Genomic DNA, 16,800 nt, shown 5'->3' with positions numbered 1-16,800 from the left:
CGCTCTCCTGCCTTGAAGTTCTCCAGAAGGTATTTAAGGCAGAGTCCAGATCTGGCTGAGCCATTTGTGGGATGTGGGATTTTCAGCCAAGTCTTCTAGGGTCTGTTTCCACATCTGTCGTAGAAGGAATGATCACCCCTGCTCCCCAGAAGGATCTGTGCTAACAGCTCAGCTTGGCGTCAGCTTGGCTCAGCATTTGGGCTGACGTTACTAAGGGTAATGAGACTCACCCCTGGGCCTGTCAGTCCAGGTACTGGATAAATAGGACCTCTGTTACGCTCTTCTGGGTCCAGCCTCCTTAACTGTATCCAAGAAGTGCTTTCATGGAGACCTCTGCCCTAGCGCACCCCCTCCATTCAACCCTAAGCAAGTGACTAACCGGTAGACATCTGGATGGTTATTTTATTGTCAAGGGGGAGGCAGAGGGCGCTGAGCAGACTGCACTCAGTTGGAATGGGTGGCCTGCAAGTCGTAGTGCTCCAGCCCGGCCACCAGGGAGCCAGCCAGCTTGATGGTGGCAACCCAGGGTGGCTCACTCAGGTGGTTGGTGGGCGTGCTCAGCCTAGGGGGAGGGTAGAATCAGCTGGACTTGGCCGAGTGGCTGAGCCCTTACCCCATCTAGGTGTCGGCTTCCCCATCCCCATGTGTAGGTATCACAGAGGCAGCCTAGGGCAGGGCTGTACCCACTTACATTTAGGAAAGGGGGCTAAGGGTTGGTGGGGTCTGTGTCCTGTAACCCCCCTTACCCCCACCCCTATTGAACCCCCAAGGAGCACAGAGCAGAGGGTCTCCTAGTGATTCAGAATCTGGGAGCCAAGGTCAGATGGACCCTGGTGGTCAGATTGAGATTTCTGTGTGTGCACGTGCTTGTGTGTAGATACAGGGGAGAGGGTGTAACTGAAGGGTGCACTATCTTCTCTGGATCTGAGGACTCAGGTATAGCCTCTGCTGCACAGGGACTGTTGCATCAGTGGCCTCTGGCTGCCAAACCTCTGGGATCCAGAGTCCGAGAAGGCTGGAGGGGTCAGGAGTGTAAAGGGCTAGGCCAGGGACTTTGTTGGAGGTATGTGTTCGTCTCCTCTACTCCTGTCCCTGAAAAGCATGGGATGTGGTCCTTGGTGCCCTCAGGGACAGGGTTAAGGCTGTGAATAGTGGCAGGCCAGCTGGCACCAGCTTCCCCGATGACTCCAGAAGGTCACAGGGTCAGGAGTCAGCTTGGAGATCTGTATACCAAGAGGCTGGACCAGGGTGTTCCCTGTCCCTGGTCAGGGCTTTCTCTTGATCCTGAAGGATTGGAGCTCAGCTGGGTTTGAGATACAGCCAAGGAAACGGTCGAGGGTCAGCTGGGGTCAGGACGCCCAAGGGCTGAATGGGACTCTCTACCCGGGAAGGTCGGGTTCAGGACTTGCAGGGGTATACCCTCCCCTCCCTACTCCCGACGACCTCCCCTCACCAGGCAGACACGTTGCGTGGTAGACGGCGATGACGTGGCTGGTGGCGGCAGTAACACTTGCAGGGACAAGAGTTAAGCACCTGGAAGGGTGGCCAGTGGCGCCTGGTGCCCGCATTAACCATCCCCACTGGAGGAGCCCCGCTGCCACCACCCCCTCCATCGCCACTGTCAGTCACGGTAGCTGCAGTACGTTCTCGAGGACCGTCTCCGGGTGCGCCATCCTCACGGGTCGCGCCTCGGGCTGCGCGGGGCCCCTTGCTCCTGCGCGTGCGGGCCTTGATGGGCGCGGGCGGGGGCGCGGGCGCGGGCGCGGGCGCAGGCAGCGGTGGCTCCTCTGTGGTGGGAGTGGGAGCCGGAGCCGGGGCCGGAGCCGGAGCGGGGGCCGGGGCCGGAGCCGGAGCCGGGGCGGGGTCCTGGGCAGGGGCCGGGGCCGGGGCGGGGGCCTGGGCCGGGGCGGGGGCCGGAGCCGGGGCGGGAGCCGGAGCCGGGGTGGGGGCCGGGGCCGGGGCGGGGGCCGGGGCCGGGGCGGGGGCCTGGTCGGCAGCCAAGGCAAGGGGCAGAGTGGGAGCTGGGGCGGGGGCCAGAGCCGACTTCAAGTGGCCCGGGTGTGGGGTGGGAGGGCGGGCCACGGGGAGCGGCGTGGACTGGAGCACCCGCGGCTGCGGTGTCGGCGGCGGCGCGGGCGGCGGCGGGGGCGCCGGCGGGGGCGGCAACTCCTGTGGGCGTCCGGGCCCGGGGCTCACAGGCTCGCCGTTGGTGGGCGCCGGGAAGATGAACATAGGCGGCGCCAGCAGGGCCGGTGCGGGCCTCCGGGGCCCCGGGGCTGGGTGCGTGTGTCGTGGCGGAGGCGGTGGGGAGCCCCAGGGCCCTGAGAGCGCGGCCGAGCGCCGTCGGGGCACCCCGACACCGCCACCGGCTCCGTTGAAGCGGAAGTGGCGTTCAGGGACGTCGGGAGGGCTCACCCAGTCAAATTTGGGCTTCGAGCCTGGAAAAGTGGTGTAGGGTGGCGGCGGTAGGGCCCTGGCGTGGGACACGGGCGCCGAGGGGGGTCCAGAACACCCCTCGCCGTCTCCATCACCGCCTTCTGCTTCCTGAGTCCCCCGAGGGACCTCGCCCGAGGGTCGCGCGGCCCCGGGAGCCAGGGGCCCCTGCTTCAGGACCTCAGCGTAAGAGATGGAGCCCGGGGCGGCAGCGAAGAGTCCTCCGCCGCCCCCCAGCGAGGCTTTGGCCGCCAAGGAACTCGAGGCTGCCGGAGGGGCCAACATGGGCCCCGACTTGAAGGTGACTTTGCACAGCAGGCTCAGGCCGGACTCGGACACCGCGGGCCGGGCCGTCTCGCCCTCGCCCGCCTGGGGAAGCGCCCCCCTGCGGGCTCCGCCGGCCGCCTGGCCCTGGCCGCAGTACCCGACCTGGCCTTCTGCGGGGGCTGTGGCGCCTGTGGCCAGAGCAGGAGTGAGTCTGTGGTCCGGGGGCTGCCGGTCGGAAGGTGGCGGCGGTGGCGGCTTCCGCGGCTCCAAGCGTGGCGGAGTAGGGGATGGGGCCCTCGGGACGGAGTTGGGGTCCTCTCCAGGTAGTTGCCGGGGCGGCGGCGGCAGCGGACGGAGGCTCGGAGGATCGCCCTGGCCGCGATGGCTCGTCTCCAGCAGACCGCGGACCCGAGGCACCGGAGTGCCCGTGGGTTTTCGCCACTTAGACGGCGCGGGCAGCAGGGGCCCCACGGGGGGCGGGGGCTGTGTGGAGGTCGCGGCCGCAGCCGCCGCCTCCGAAAGGGGCGTCGCTGGCGAGGGCAGTTCTAAGGCCTGGGGCTCCGGGGGTACCAGGATTCCCGGGTGCGCGGAGCTGCCAGGGAACCAGACGCCCAGCCCGCGAGCCAGGCGCATGGCCGGGGAGGAGGGGGTCACCTCGGGCTCCACCAGGGACGTCCGGCGGGAGTCAGAGGAGCGGTCCGAGGCCTGCTCTTTTCGGGAGCCCCCGCCCGCGGACGGCTCCGACTGCACGTTCCCCATTTCTGACGGAGGTCGGGGACTGTGGTCAGAAAAACTTGGGCCAGTCAACCTGCCAAAACTATGGGGACCCCACGAGGCTGGCGGTATTTGGTCCTACCGGTCCGCCCCGCCCCGCCCCCGTGTTCCAAGATCCACGGAGGCACTAGTCGCCAGCCGCATTCCTGTTCCCTGACTCTTGAGGCTCCCGCGTTCTTCCCCACGGCCCCATTCAGCGACTGTCATGCCTCCTTCCTCACGGCCCCATTCAGCTGCTGTTCAGACACTTAGGCTACATCCATCCTCAGTGTACTAAGTCGGTCCCTGTCCCCTCACCCCACCGCGGCTTGTCCCTACACTTTGACCATAACCCCGGTCTTGAGGCCCCAAGACGCAAGGCTTGCCCGCCTTCCTGTCACTCGGGCCCATCACTCATGATGATTGTGCGCAGTGACCTATAAGGCCCGCAAGGGGTTCAAACCTCTTTCGGGATCTTCCAACCTGGCTCGGGAGGCCCAGGCCCCGCCCCTGCTGTCCGGTCCCGCCCCGGATTGTCGGTACCGGCCTCATCGCCCGCCCCAGGTCTAGCCCCGCCTCCGCGGTATTCTTGTCTGGCTAACCCTTCAGTCCTCACCTCCAACCCAACGGTCCCTCTCTCTGTGTCGATCATTTGAGTCTCGCCCTCTTCCCAGGCAGCGGCAGGTCTTCGGGCCTCACTCCTAAACTTGTCCGGCTCCTGGTCTACCGGCCGGCTTCAACACTCAGGCCCCACCCCTTTCTCCAACTCCGCCCCGGCCCCGCCTTCGCCCAGGGGTTCCCACTCACCGACTCCTCCAGCAGACCAGAGTTCAGACCGCGGCCCCCTGGGCCCAGGGCAGGGCGGGGAACGGCCGTAGCAGAAAATAACCGAAAAGAACGGGGGTGAAGCGGGTGGTGGCAAGTGGGCGAGACAGCGGGGGCGGACCCTGAGACCTAGGCCCCGCCCCCGGGCTCGAGGCCCCGCCCTCCCGTGAGCCTACGAGAGGCGGGCTCCTTACGAACCTGGATCTATCTTTGAAATATTCCGACGTCCTCTTCCCCGCCCCCAAGTCCTTGTAGGCCCAGGCCCCACCCCCTCAGAATGTTATCCTTAGCCCCTCCCCTTTATAGGATGCTCCGCCCCTCGTCGTTAGCCCCGCCCCCGAAGCTCCGCCCGTTACGAACGCTGCCGCGTAGCTCCTCCCTTCGGCCCTCTCATGTGCCCCGCCCATAAAGCAATTTACTCCTAAACTCCACCCTTTTAAGACCCCACAACATCTCTTCCCAAGACCCTCTCCTTCCTCGGGCCTGCCTAGAAGGCCCATCCACCGTGGATCCGCCCCTTCCATGACGCAAGCGCTAGTCCGCGCCCTCGGCGTCCTCGCCGACTCTCCTTCCCCAGGCCCTCCGACCCCGCCCCCTTGCGAAGCCTCCCTTCTCGCCCCACCCCTTTCCGAACCCTACCAGGTACTCAGCTCCTCCCATTTAGGACCCAAAGCGAAGACCCTCACCTCTTTAGAACCCTGACACCAGGCCATGCCCCGAACCCTTACCCGCATCCTCAGGGATCAATGACGCGGATGGGTGGGAAAGTGGGGGATCCTCTCTGGATCCTGAGAAAATGGGGGCTGGGGGGCTGTTTTCTGGAGCCGTGACGGGCTCTAGGACCCAGCGGGCAAGTACGCCCGCCTCGCGCTTACCCCTCCCCCAAGCCGCCCCCTCCCCCTCCCCCATCTTCCAGGTTCCCCCTCCCTCCCCCGTCGCCCCGGCTCCCGGTGCCCGTCTCTAGCGCCGCCGGAGCCAGCGAGGGAGCCGGAGCGAACAGGAGGAGGAGGAGGAGGAGGAGGCCAAGTCGCCGCCGCTCGGAGCCCGGCCGGAGCCTCCCAGGCAGGTGCCAAGGGGGGCGAGGGGGCGGGGGCTGACAGACTGCCGGTCCTGGTGAGGGGGCGGCCAGGACCGCGCTGCGCCTCCTGCCCACCGGGGCGCCCCCCAGACCGCGGCTGCAAGGACAAGGGGTTGGGGGCCCCCAAACTGCGCGGCAGCCATTTGGGGTACCAGTCTCCATTTGGGGGCCTGCACTTCTCCGAGGACGCCCCATTCATAAAATTCCGAACTGGACCCCCACCACTGAGGAACTCTGGGGACCACTCCCCCAGGGAAACAGATGTGCGGGGAGCATAGGGCATCCAGAAATCCCGGCGTCCCATCCTAGCTAGGCCCTGGGGGACCCCTGCCCTCTTTCTCTGCTTCACCTGTTGTCGGGGGAGGCGGGCGGACAAAGGAAGCAGCATCACGTGACTGCTCATTCACAAAAATCCCATCCCATTGAGAAAAGGGGGCTGGGGGCGCTGCGACCGCCCCTTCCCCTCCGGATGGGCCGGGGAAAACCGGCAGCCTGCAGGTGGGGGGAAGGGGCTAGAGCTCGTTGCCTGGGTCCCTAAGGTTGAGACGCCAGGGTCCCTGCGCTGGGTGGTAGTGAGGGGCTGGACGCTGATCCCGGTTACTGGGCGGAGGGCTACGTCCCCTGAGCTGGGGGGCGGGGTAAGATGGTTCTGAAGGATGCTGGGGCGGGGAGGGGGAGGAGGAGGGATCAATTCTCCACCTCCCCTCAATCTCTCCCCCTTGCCTTCCCTCGGCTGGGACCTGAGGGAGCAGGCTTGATTTTTGTGAATGAAATGCGCTCTGGTTGTGTCTCGGTCGCCCGTTTCTGGCTTCTTCTGCCTCCATCTCCCTTTCGGCCTCTCTCTGGCCATTTCTGGTTCTCTCCCTGCTCCCTGCCCATCTCCCGTTGCTGGGTGACTCAGTGAGCTTTGCATCCGGTCTCATTCATAAATCCGGGAAGGGGTGGGGGGAAGAGAGCCTGGGTTTCTCACCCAGCCAGTGGCCTGGGCGGCAGAGTGTGGAGGCAGTGTAGGGGGGATCGGGAGCTGAGTTGATGGGCTCTAAGAAAATACATATGCGCAGGCACCCAGCTGTGAGGGGGAACGATGGGTGGGGCTGTGGGAATGTGCTGAGGGAAGGGAAGGAGACTGGGTTGGTAGGGGAAGAGCCGGAGGGGGAAGGGAAGTGGAAAACCGAGGCTGTGGGGGTCAGGATGGGAACGATGGGCAAAGGACGAAGGTGGGTATGGAGAGGAGAGGTAGATGTGGAGAAGGTAGGCACGGGAGAAAAGAGGTGGCATGAGGAAGAAAGAAGCCATGCTGGAAGAAGGTGGGCATGAGGGAGCAGGCAGGTATGTAAGAGAAAGTGAAAACCGGTGCCGAGGCCGCAGCGGAGCCAGATGTGAGGGATGAAGAGGGGAGCTGAGGGTTGAGGGCACACTGGGCAGGAGAGCAGGGCCGGAGCCCACTGACTGTGCTGTGCCTGTCTCCCCACCCCCTCCAGGTACATGGTTCAGGTCCGAGCCGTGGTGATGGCCCGAGATGACTCCAGTGGGGGCTGGCTGCCTGTGGGGGGCGGGGGCCTCAGCCAGGTGAGCGTTTGTCGGGTCCGAGGGGCCAGGCCCGAGGGGGGGGCCCGCCAGGGGCACTACGTCATCCACGGGGAGCGCCTTCGGGACCAGAAAGTGAGCCACCCTGGGGCGTGGGGGTAGGGTGGGGGCGTGGGGAAGTAAGGGGATGGGGCTGGGAGTGCAGAGATGAGGTCAGGACATCTCCCAGCCCACAGGCGATCCGGGGTGTGGGATGTAGTTTGGAAGTGTCTATGTGTGTTACGGAGAACAACTGGGAGCTTTGAGAATATCTGGGGTATCAAGCAGCTCCTGTCCACTGCCGTGGCCTGATGGACGACTGTCACAGCAGCCTCCTCACAGGTCTTGCCATGCTCCTGCTCTGTCCCCCCCAACCTCAGTCTGTTCCACAGGGGCCCTGCTAACACCTGACTCAGATCATGTCCCTCCCTCTGCTCAGAACCCTTCTGTGGCTCCATCTTGCTCAGAGATCCTTACCAGGAGGCCCTACACCACCAGCCCCTGTCTGCTCTAAGTATATATGGAGGCATTTGGTGGGGGACCGTCTGGATGTGTCAGATAGAGTTTATAATCCTGAATGTGGGTTCAGCAGGAATATTCGGGGCTGCCTGGAATGATGTAGAAGGACAACGTTGAGGCTTCAGCTAGGGATGTAGTAGAAAGACTTGGATTGTTTGAAAAGGCTTGGGGGTCGGGTTGCATCTCAGAGCAGGGGTCAGAAGGAACAATGTAGGGGGGTTTGAAATGGTGTGAAGATACATGGTGATATTGGGTGAGGATGTAAGGAAACATCTAGGGTGTTCACCAGCATCCGAGGGGAAAATCTATGGGAGTTTGATAAGAATTTGGGGGTAGCATTTTGGGACGTTATTGGGGCATCAGAAGGAGATTAGCTGTAATATTTTGAGCTGTTCAGGAGAGTTTGGGGAATATCGAGCCAAAAGGAGGGACACTGGGTTATCAGAAGGGGATATGGAAAATATAGGGATCAAGGGGCTTGGGGGAAATATTGAGGGTATCAGAGGTGTGCTCAATAAAATTGGGGAGTGGTGTTGGGTGTTGACCAGGGTTCAGGGGTACACCTAGGATTGACAAATGAAGTTTGTGGGATACTGAGGTATGCAGATATGCTGAGGGTTGACAGGAAGTCACCAGCATGGCTGGTAGGGGGTGTTTGACCTGGTCCCCCTCCTGCCCCCTCAGACCACCTTGGAGTGTACCCTGAGGCCAGGCTTGGTTTACAACAAAGTGAACCCCATTTTTCATCACTGGAGCCTGGGTGACTGCAAGTTTGGACTGACGTTCCAGAGCCCTGCAGAGGCTGATGAGTTCCAGAAGAGCCTGCTGGCCGCACTGGCTGCGCTGGGGCGAGGTAAGTGGCTGGATGGCGGGCACTGGAGGATGGGGTGGAGGGGTGGTAGGGGGGCAGGGGCCCAGGGGACTCACTGTCTGCCTCTCTCCCTGCCCCAGGCTCGCTTACGCCCTCTTCCTCCTCCTCTTCCTCCTCCCCTTCCCAGGACACCGCAGAGACTCCCTGCCCTCTGACGGTGAGTCTCCGGATGCAGCTCTGCTGGGAGGGCCGGGGTCTGTTTCCATTCTCCAAACATTCTTGAGCATCTCTTGTGTATCAGGCACCACGCCACATGCTGGGGACACAGATTTGGGCCCAAACTATTGGTGTCAACTTAATGCCAGTTATCCTAGTTTTCCTGTTATGTGGTGGGTCACACATTCATCCCAGAGTATTTATTGAGCACCTTCAAATAAGTAGTGTTTTGGGCACTGGGGATACATCAGTGAACCAAACAAAGTCCCTCTCCTCATGGAGCTTCTATTCTAGTGTGGGAAGGCAGAAAATTTAAAAATAAAATAAAAGATAAGCTATACCTTTTATAGTGAACAAATTAATGACCAGCCCATCCTTCTAGTTCCTCAGGGTTGCAACCTTGAAGTCATCCTTGATGTTTTTCCTTTTTTATGCTCCTCATCCAATCCATCATCAAATGTTGGCTTCATTTTCAAAATGATTAGAATCCCCTTCCAAACCTGGTACTGTCCAACCCCATCTCCCAACTGGAGCATCTCAGTTATTGTCAACTGCCCCCCTCCTCCTACTCCCTACTGTCTGGAAGTTCCCTACACGTAGCCAGAGGGACCCTATTGACATCTAAGGCAGATCATGACCATCCCTCCACTCAGTCCGTCCAGGGGTCCATCTCACTCAGGGTAAAGGACAAAGCATATAAGGTCCCCTACCATTTGGCCCCCTGTTCTCCTTTTTGCTCACTCTGCTCCAGCCTCACTAGCCTCCTCATTGTTATTCAAACACGGCAGGCAGTTCCATCTCAGGGCTTTTGCACTGGCCTTCCTTCTGTTTTGGAATACTCTTCCTCAGATTTCCACGTGGCTCACCCCCTTCTGGGTTTTATACACATATCACCCTTTCAGCGAGGCCCTTGCTGAGTAAGCTGTTCAAAACTGTGATCTCCCGATGCTCCCTATCCTGTTCTAATTATTCATCTTCTAAGATAGTTTCCTAATATCCTTTCTATATAGACAGTTTTCTTATCTGTTAGTTTATTGCCTGTCTCCTGTGCTAGAATGCCAGCTCCAGGAGGGCAAGGATCTTTTTGTTGCTTTCTTGATGCATCTCCAATGCCTAAAACAGTGCCTGGTATACAGTGAGTGTTCAGTAAATATGTGTTGAATAAATTTATTGAATGAATAAATGCACATAATGTCAGATGCGATTTGGCATTTGCTGGGAACAGTGGGAGTTGCTGAGACTTAGAAGAATGAAACTGGTTCCCGGGCAGAAAAGCGGGAATCGCAGGGTAATGGGAGATGTGGGTGGGGCTACAGAAATCCGTGCAGACAGGTCCCACACATTTCATGCTTCCTCAAGAAGGATGCCGTACTTTCCATGCTCCATCTTACATCCTCACAATGGCCTTTGTGAGCCTGGCATGTCGTTTGGTGCTCAATGAATGTTTACTGAAGATAGCAAATGGATGAAAGCAGAATGACCCCCGAAGTTACAGAAAAGAAACCAAGTGTCTGAGAAGTGATGTTTCAGTGTGTAAAGGACTGTTGGTTTGGATGGGAAGGAACCTCTTCCTGGTGGGTGGAATTGCCCCAGTGAAGGTGTGGTGGTGGGAACGAGTCAGGACGGTGGCTGTCTGGCCAAGGGAGAGGGCTTCTTCTTCTTCTTTTTTTTTTTTTTAATATTTTATTTATTAATTTATGAGAGACCCAGAGAGGGAGGCAGAGACATAGGCAGAGGGAGAAGCAGGCTCTCTGGGCAGAGCCCAATACAAGACTCATTCCCAGGACCCGGGGATCACGACCTGAGCCAAAGTTAGGTGGTCACCGCCCCCCTCCCCCGGGAGAGGGCTTCTGAGAAGGGAGAAAGCTAGTTTGATGTTCTGTAGGTTAGCCAGCTGAGCAGAGAAGAAGAGGGGGTCCAATAATAAAAAAAAGAACCATTTCCAGCTCTTCCTGTACTTCAGGCATTGTGTTACGCCCTTGACAGTGGGTCCTAACCACATCCTTATGAATAGACACTATTATGATCCCCATTTTACAGAGAAGGAAACTGAGGCTCAAAGAGATGAGGTCACTTGCCGGAGGTCACACAAGCAGTCAGTGGCAGAGCCGGGGCTTGCCCCGAGGCCTGTCTGGCCGCAGAGCCCTCGCTCGCCACGGGAGGGGGTCTATGTGAGGGCATCGGCTGTGCCCGGTCCGGCTCTGAGGCCGCCACTCTCCCCCAGTCCCACGTGGACAGCGAGTCCTCCTCCAGTCACAGCCGCCAGGAGACGCCTCCCACCACCGCGGCGGCCACTATCATCACCGTGGAGTCCACTTCTGGCTTCGGGCCGGCTACGTCCCCCCAGCGCCGCCGCTCCTCCGCGCAGGTGCGACCTCCCACCTCCCACGGGCGTCGGGGCTGGGGGGCCTCCGGGTGACGTGGGGGCAGGGTGCCGGGGCCCCGAAGTAGGGGAGAGCTGAGACCCCAGAAGGGCCAGAAACCACAAACAGATCCTAGAGGCTGGCTGGCTGGAATTCAAGGCGGTGGTGGTGGGGACGGTGCTTGGGGACTCCGGTTCCTCGGAGGGTTGGTGACGGCTTCCCGCGTCTCCAGCGCTCAGGGAGATTGTGGAAAGTTCTGAGCTCTGAATGCAGGGGGTTTGGGGGACGGCTTGGACAATGCTTCATATTAGGGAGCTTTTCATGCTCGAGGAAGGGGTTCCTTAGACTGCTTAATTCATTAGGAGGGGCACGGGCTCTAAAGGAGTTAAGGCTCCTTGGGGACTGGACTCCTGAGTCCTGAAGGGGTGCAGAGCTCCCAGATTTGGGGGTAGAGGGTACTGGGTGCTGGGACTTCTTGCGTCTTGAGAGCGGACAGGACTGAGAGCCTGGATCACCGGGTCCTTAAGGAGAGGGCTTGGTGCCTGGATTCTTCGGTCTATTCTTGGATTGGAGAGGAGTGGGCCGGGGGCTTAGAAGCCCGAGTGCCAGACGCAGACGCTCAGGATCCCAGCACGGCGTCCTAGGACGCACGAGGCCTGAAGGCTGGGTCTCGAGCCTTCCGAGACTGGGATGGATTGCGGTGGAGTGTGGGGGTTCACCGACCCTGCTAACCTGTTCTCCTGTCCCTTCGTCCCACAGAGCTACCCTCCGCTCCTACCGTTCACGGGGATTCCGGAGCCCTCAGAGCCCCTGGCCGGGGCAGGGGGCCCGGGCTGGGGCGGCCGTGGCTATGAGGATTACCGGCGCGCCGGGCCGCCCGCGCCCCTCGCCCTGTCCACCTGCGTCGTGCGCTTCGCCAAGACCGGCGCGTTGAGGGGCGCAGCGCTGGGGCCCCCCGCCGCGCTACCCGCCCCTCTCACCGAGGCTGCGCCCCCAGCGCCCCCCGCTCGCCCACCCCCGGGCCCCGGCCCTGCCCCTGCGCCCGCCAAGGCCTCCCCCGAGGCGGAGGAGGCGGCGCGCTGCGTGCACTGCCGGGCGCTCTTCCGCCGCCGGGCCGACGGGCGCGGGGGCCGCTGCGCCGAGGCCCCGGACCCGGGGCGCCTGCTGGTGCGCCGGCTCAGCTGCCTGTGGTGCGCCGAGAGCTTGCTCTACCACTGCCTGTCGGACGCCGAGGGCGACTTCTCGGACCCGTGCGCCTGCGAGCCGGGCCACCCGCGCCCCGCCGCGCGCTGGGCCGCGCTGGCCGCGCTCTCCCTGGCCGTGCCCTGCCTCTGCTGCTATGCGCCCCTGCGCGCCTGCCACTGGGTCGCGGCGCGGTGCGGCTGCGCAGGCTGCGGGGGGCGCCACGAGGAGGCGGCGCGGTGAGGACTGCCTGGTGGGTCCCGTAGCTGCACCGAGGACCCCAAATTGAGGGTCCAGGACCCTGGACTCCGCTCGGACCCCCAAACCCAAACCTAGGCACACCCGGAACTTGGAGCTTGAGTTTGGATTGAGAGACCCCAGACCTGGAACCTGGACCCCAAATCTAGGACTGAGAGACCCCAGACCCAGCTTCATTGGGATGTCTGTCCAAGAGGTTCCAGGCATCCTGAGTTCTGGCATCCCCATCCTGCCACCACCCCCTCCCTGACCTAGACTAAGGAGACTCCAGGCATCCCCAGACTCTTCACCTCAGGCAGGCCGGGGAGCACATGTACCCCTGAGAGTCACAGGGCCGGGACCCCCGACTCCCTGTTCAAATAACCAACCCAGACCCGGTCATGCCTGATACCATGAACCCTCAGACTACAGTTCCGGAGTTAGTCAGGAGTTGCCAATACCTGACCCTGCCTGCATACAATAATTCCTGCATACAATTAGATCTTGAGACCATAGAACCCAGATTCACCCCAAATGGTCCCTGAATGCTCACCTCAAACTTGGGGCACCCATATCTGCGGTATTCTTGTAGCCCCCAGGACCCTGAGGCACCAAACCCTCTTGAGATGCCCCGAGTCCTTAGCTATGCCCAAACAGATGTTCTCCGACCAAAATGACTTGGGAGACCCATCTCAGGGCCTCCATCTATGCCCCCAACCAAACTCTAGATGTCACACTCCCAAGATGCTCTGGGAGCCAAGGAGTGTAGACCCAACCACCCCAGACCAGTGTTCCCAGAACTTTGGATCTCACATATAGGACTCTGAGGTGCCTAGTACTCCCAGATGTAGTACTGAAGGCCACCAATATATTAGGGCCCAAGACACTGGTCTCAAGTCCTCAGATAACCCTCTTTCAAAACCCCTTAGACTTGGGATTTCAAGCCCCAGAATGGCCTGGAATCTTTGGCTGCTTTGTACCCATAGATCCCCAATCCCCTATAAAAGCTGGAAGCCCAGTTCCCAGGTGATGGGATGTTCATGGCAACCCAGACCTCTCACCCCCCGGCCCCCAGCTCCTGAATGACCTGGAAGTACTTTGGGAGTACCAGTTCCAAGACCCCAAGGTGCCATCGGTCCCTCAAATTCAGGGCTTAACCCTATACAACATTGGGATTGTCCCTGACTCAAGACCTTGGCCCCTCCATACAAGATGGAACTAAGGTGCTCCAGGACCGTGGCACCTTCAGATCCCAGATTCTTTGGACTTAAATCTCTTAAGGCTGATATTCCCGGAGACTTGCTGCCCTTGAATCCTACTGGCCATAAGCCCCTGAAACCCCAAGGTCCCAGACCTCTGAATTCAAGCCCCAGCCCAAGCCCCCAGCATCTCACAAAATTACTCGGGTTTTTTACTCGGGTACAAAAACAAACAAACATCATTTTGAGCTCATGTTTCTGGATTCCAGGACCACCCCAGATCTCCCCCATTCCCATTTCTAGGACCTGGCACTGTCCTAGATGATTGTGCAGGCTGTTTACTAGGCAAAGACACACAGTCAAGGTGGGGGTGTGGCTGGAATTCACACCGCACTCTGCTGGCTGCACTGTGCACGGAGTCACTTTTTAGGCTAGCTGTGGCTCTACACACACACACACACACACACACACACACACACACACACACACACACGCCCCTCTTGCACTCTGCCCCAAGCCCTTAAGCCCCAGCCTCCTAGTCCAAGCTTTTTATGTTCGGCCCTGTTAACCCCTTCCCTTCCATCTCAGAGTTGGGGGTTTGAAAGCCGGATTCATGGCCCTCTGTGATGCCACAGTCTCTTTTCCTGAGTGGAAGGGGACTTTCAGGGTACCTCAGATCTGATGGCCTGAAGTGGAGGATCAAGGTCTTGGAGAAAGACAATCTCAATGCTGTATGGGCTTGGGACCTGCATGTGGTCCCAAGCATCTGGAAATGTGCACTTACCTTTCTTCATTACCCAGACTTGGATGGCCTTGTAGGGGTTCAAGGGATAGGTCAAGGGGGTCAGAGGGCTAGATCCTTCTGTCACTTCCTTTAAATTATTAACTATTTATTACATCCGGAACCTGTGAGATTCCGCTCTCCCAACCAGACCCTGGGATGGGTGAGAGAAAAGGGGGATGTCCCTCCCATCCCCACTCTGCCCAGCTCTCGTCACTGTCAGACCCACCAGAGCTGAGGGCGGAGGGACCAGGGGGCTGGGGCAGCCTGGGTCCCCATCCCCCTCTCTGTGCCTCGGTCTCCTCCCTTCCGTGGTGGGCGGGGGGGAAGCTCCATTCTTAACCTACCTCGTTTTGGGGAGGGGTGGGACGGGGACCAGAGTGCTGTAAGGTGCTGTGGGATCTGCGGATGAAGCGGTGGGAGCTGGGGAAGGTTCCCCCGGCCCCCACCTCCCAGCACCGCCTCTCCCAGGTCCCCCAGTCCTGCTCCCTGCTGATACCCACCTCTGATCCATGATTACTCTTCATCACCCCCAAATCAGGGGTGCATGGAGGGCTGACCCTGGGAGCCAGGAAGACCTCAGACCCTGGAGCCCCCAGGCCCAATTTCCCAGCTGCTTGCCCCTCAGATTGGATGCTTGGCCCCCAGACTTGGGGGAGGCACCCCGATATTTATCTTCCTGATCTTGATTCCAAGCCAGTCTGTGACCTCAATATTGTTATCGTCAGTGCAGGCTGCCGTGGCGGGGGAGGATGGGGGCCAAAGACCCAGCCTTGTCATTGGGGAGGGGGCATGAGATATTCGCTCCAAGAAATGTCTGTGACAAAGTCTCAGCCTGTGTCCTTTATTCACATTGGTGCTCCCCATCCCCTCACCATCCTGAATCAGCAGAACAGTCTGCTACCCAATTCGTCCTTTCTCCTTCAGATCCTTTAGTCCCAAGCAGACCCTCCAGCTGAGTTTTATACATTCAGTCACTCAAGTACACTTACTGAACACCCATTATATGCCAGGCCCTGTTCTCAGCATCCAGGATAAAGCAGTGAACAGAGCAGACAAAAATCCTTTCCCACGAACAGCTTATGAACTTTATAGGGAAGGAGACAATAAAGGACACGTTAGAAAGGGTATGTACTGTAGGGAAAAGCCGAGTGGAGATGTGGGATAGTCATTTTTAGCCAGGGTCTCCAGGAGGCATCAATGAGCAGCTGGCATTCGAGTAAAGCCTTAAAGGAGGCAAGGGGGTCCCGTGGATGTCTGCGGGAGGAACATTCTAGGTAAAGGGGAACTGTCCAGGCAAGGCCCTGAGGGAGAAGCATGTCTAGGTAATTCTGAGGGACTTCAAGGGTGTGAGTGTCTGGAGGAGAGGAAGCCAGGAGGAAGATACTGAGGGCAGAGAGGTGACAGGGCAGATCTGTGGGTCCTTGCAAACCATTGCATGGATTTTAGTGGTCATCCTGAGTGAGGTGGAGATACGGGACAGCTCCATGCGTGGGAGGGCTGTGACCTGACTCAGGCGGTTTACCCATTCCCTCTGGTTGCCTGTGGGGAAGAGACACGGGGACGGGTGGGTAGGGAGCAGGGAGGAGGCTGCTGTGATGGTCCAGGAGGAGACAAGGGCACATAAGATCAGGGTGAGAACAGTGGAGGCAGAGAGAAGTGGGCAAGACAATGGATCTATTTTCAAGATAGAATCCACATAATTAGATAAAGACTTTGCAAAAAAAAAAAAAAAAAAAGGAATCAAGGCCGTGATTCCAAGGTTTTGACTTGAGCAATTTTTAACATTTTATTAAGGTCAACAAATAATAGTCCTGAGTACCCCAGCCTTGGGGTAGGCAGCACCATGGAGGATTATAATTTTAACAAACTGCAACAAAAACAGCAGCAACGCTAACAGTAGTAACAGGTTAAGCAATTAAAAGCATGGATTTTGCAAATCAGATCTGAATTTGAGTCGGGCACCGCCCCACATTCACTCTGATTTATCGTGTCTGAATCTCGGTTCTCCTCCCTAAAACGGATCTAAGATACTTAAGCTAGTAGCACACACAAAACGCTCAATATATGTTAGTTATTGAGCACCCCTGTATGCCTACGGAACACACACATGTATGACTCTCATCCTCACAATCCTTAAAAGTGAAGTTTTATCCCCGTCATCCAGATAGGAAGCCATTTGGCGGGGACACAGAGATGGGGAGTGGAGTCGAGTCCTACCCCCAGGGTGCAATCTCTTAATCACGACAGCATGTTGCCCCTGCTCCCTCTCCAAGGCCTCCGGAGAAAGAGGGGTGAAAGCCCGACTGGTGCATCGTGACGGATGGAGGCGGAGGGCGTAGCTGTGTTGGGGGGGGTGGGAGGGGGTGAGCCGGCCTTCCTGAGTCCCTGACGTAATGCCAACCCCAAGCTGGAAAGGAGGAAACAAGTTTCTGCGTTCGGAGCGGAGTTGGGAGAAGGACCCTCGGTCTGGGGTGCTTCAAGAGCGGAGGGAGCGTGAGAAAAAGAAATCCGGTTTCTCAGTCGCAGCAACAGCGCCACCCGCTGGCCTGTCGCGACAGCTGGGATCC

At 59.4% G+C, this 16,800-nt stretch overlaps 2 protein-coding genes across 4 annotated transcripts; one reads left to right on the top strand and one right to left on the bottom strand.

Annotated features, from left to right (window-relative positions):
• Positions 1–15: 15 nt before the first annotated feature.
• Positions 16–3,546, bottom strand: GGN (gametogenetin). Its single transcript, XM_041746505.1, has 3 exons — positions 1,957–3,546; positions 1,454–1,782; positions 16–562 (listed from the first exon to the last, which is right to left on the bottom strand). Exons 1-3 carry the CDS (start codon positions 3,457–3,459, stop codon positions 445–447), a joined length of 1,950 nt encoding a protein of 649 aa, XP_041602439.1. The 5' UTR covers positions 3,460–3,546; the 3' UTR covers positions 16–444.
• A 1,499-nt stretch (positions 3,547–5,045) lies between these two features.
• SPRED3 (sprouty related EVH1 domain containing 3) lies at positions 5,046–15,027 on the top strand. 3 transcript variants are annotated; one of them, XM_041737934.1, is made up of 6 exons: positions 5,046–5,340; positions 6,838–7,018; positions 8,126–8,294; positions 8,393–8,469; positions 10,693–10,836; positions 11,591–15,027. In XM_041737934.1, the coding sequence occupies exons 2-6, from the start codon at positions 6,842–6,844 to the stop codon at positions 12,254–12,256; spliced, it is 1,233 nt and encodes a 410-aa protein (XP_041593868.1). In that variant the 5' UTR covers positions 5,046–5,340; positions 6,838–6,841; the 3' UTR covers positions 12,257–15,027. The 3 variants fall into 3 exon arrangements, with proteins under 3 accessions (XP_041593868.1, XP_041593875.1, XP_041593860.1); XM_041737941.1 differs by lacking the exon at positions 5,046–5,340 and adding an exon at positions 6,601–6,685 and having other exon boundaries at positions 6,838–6,925; XM_041737926.1 differs by lacking the exon at positions 5,046–5,340 and adding an exon at positions 6,601–6,685.
• The last annotated feature ends 1,773 nt before the right edge of the window (positions 15,028–16,800 follow it).

This window comes from Vulpes lagopus, chromosome 2 (genome assembly GCF_018345385.1).
Source record: "Vulpes lagopus strain Blue_001 chromosome 2, ASM1834538v1, whole genome shotgun sequence".
Taxonomy (NCBI): domain Eukaryota; kingdom Metazoa; phylum Chordata; class Mammalia; order Carnivora; family Canidae; genus Vulpes; species Vulpes lagopus.
This window is presented reverse-complemented; position numbering and strand designations above follow the sequence as displayed.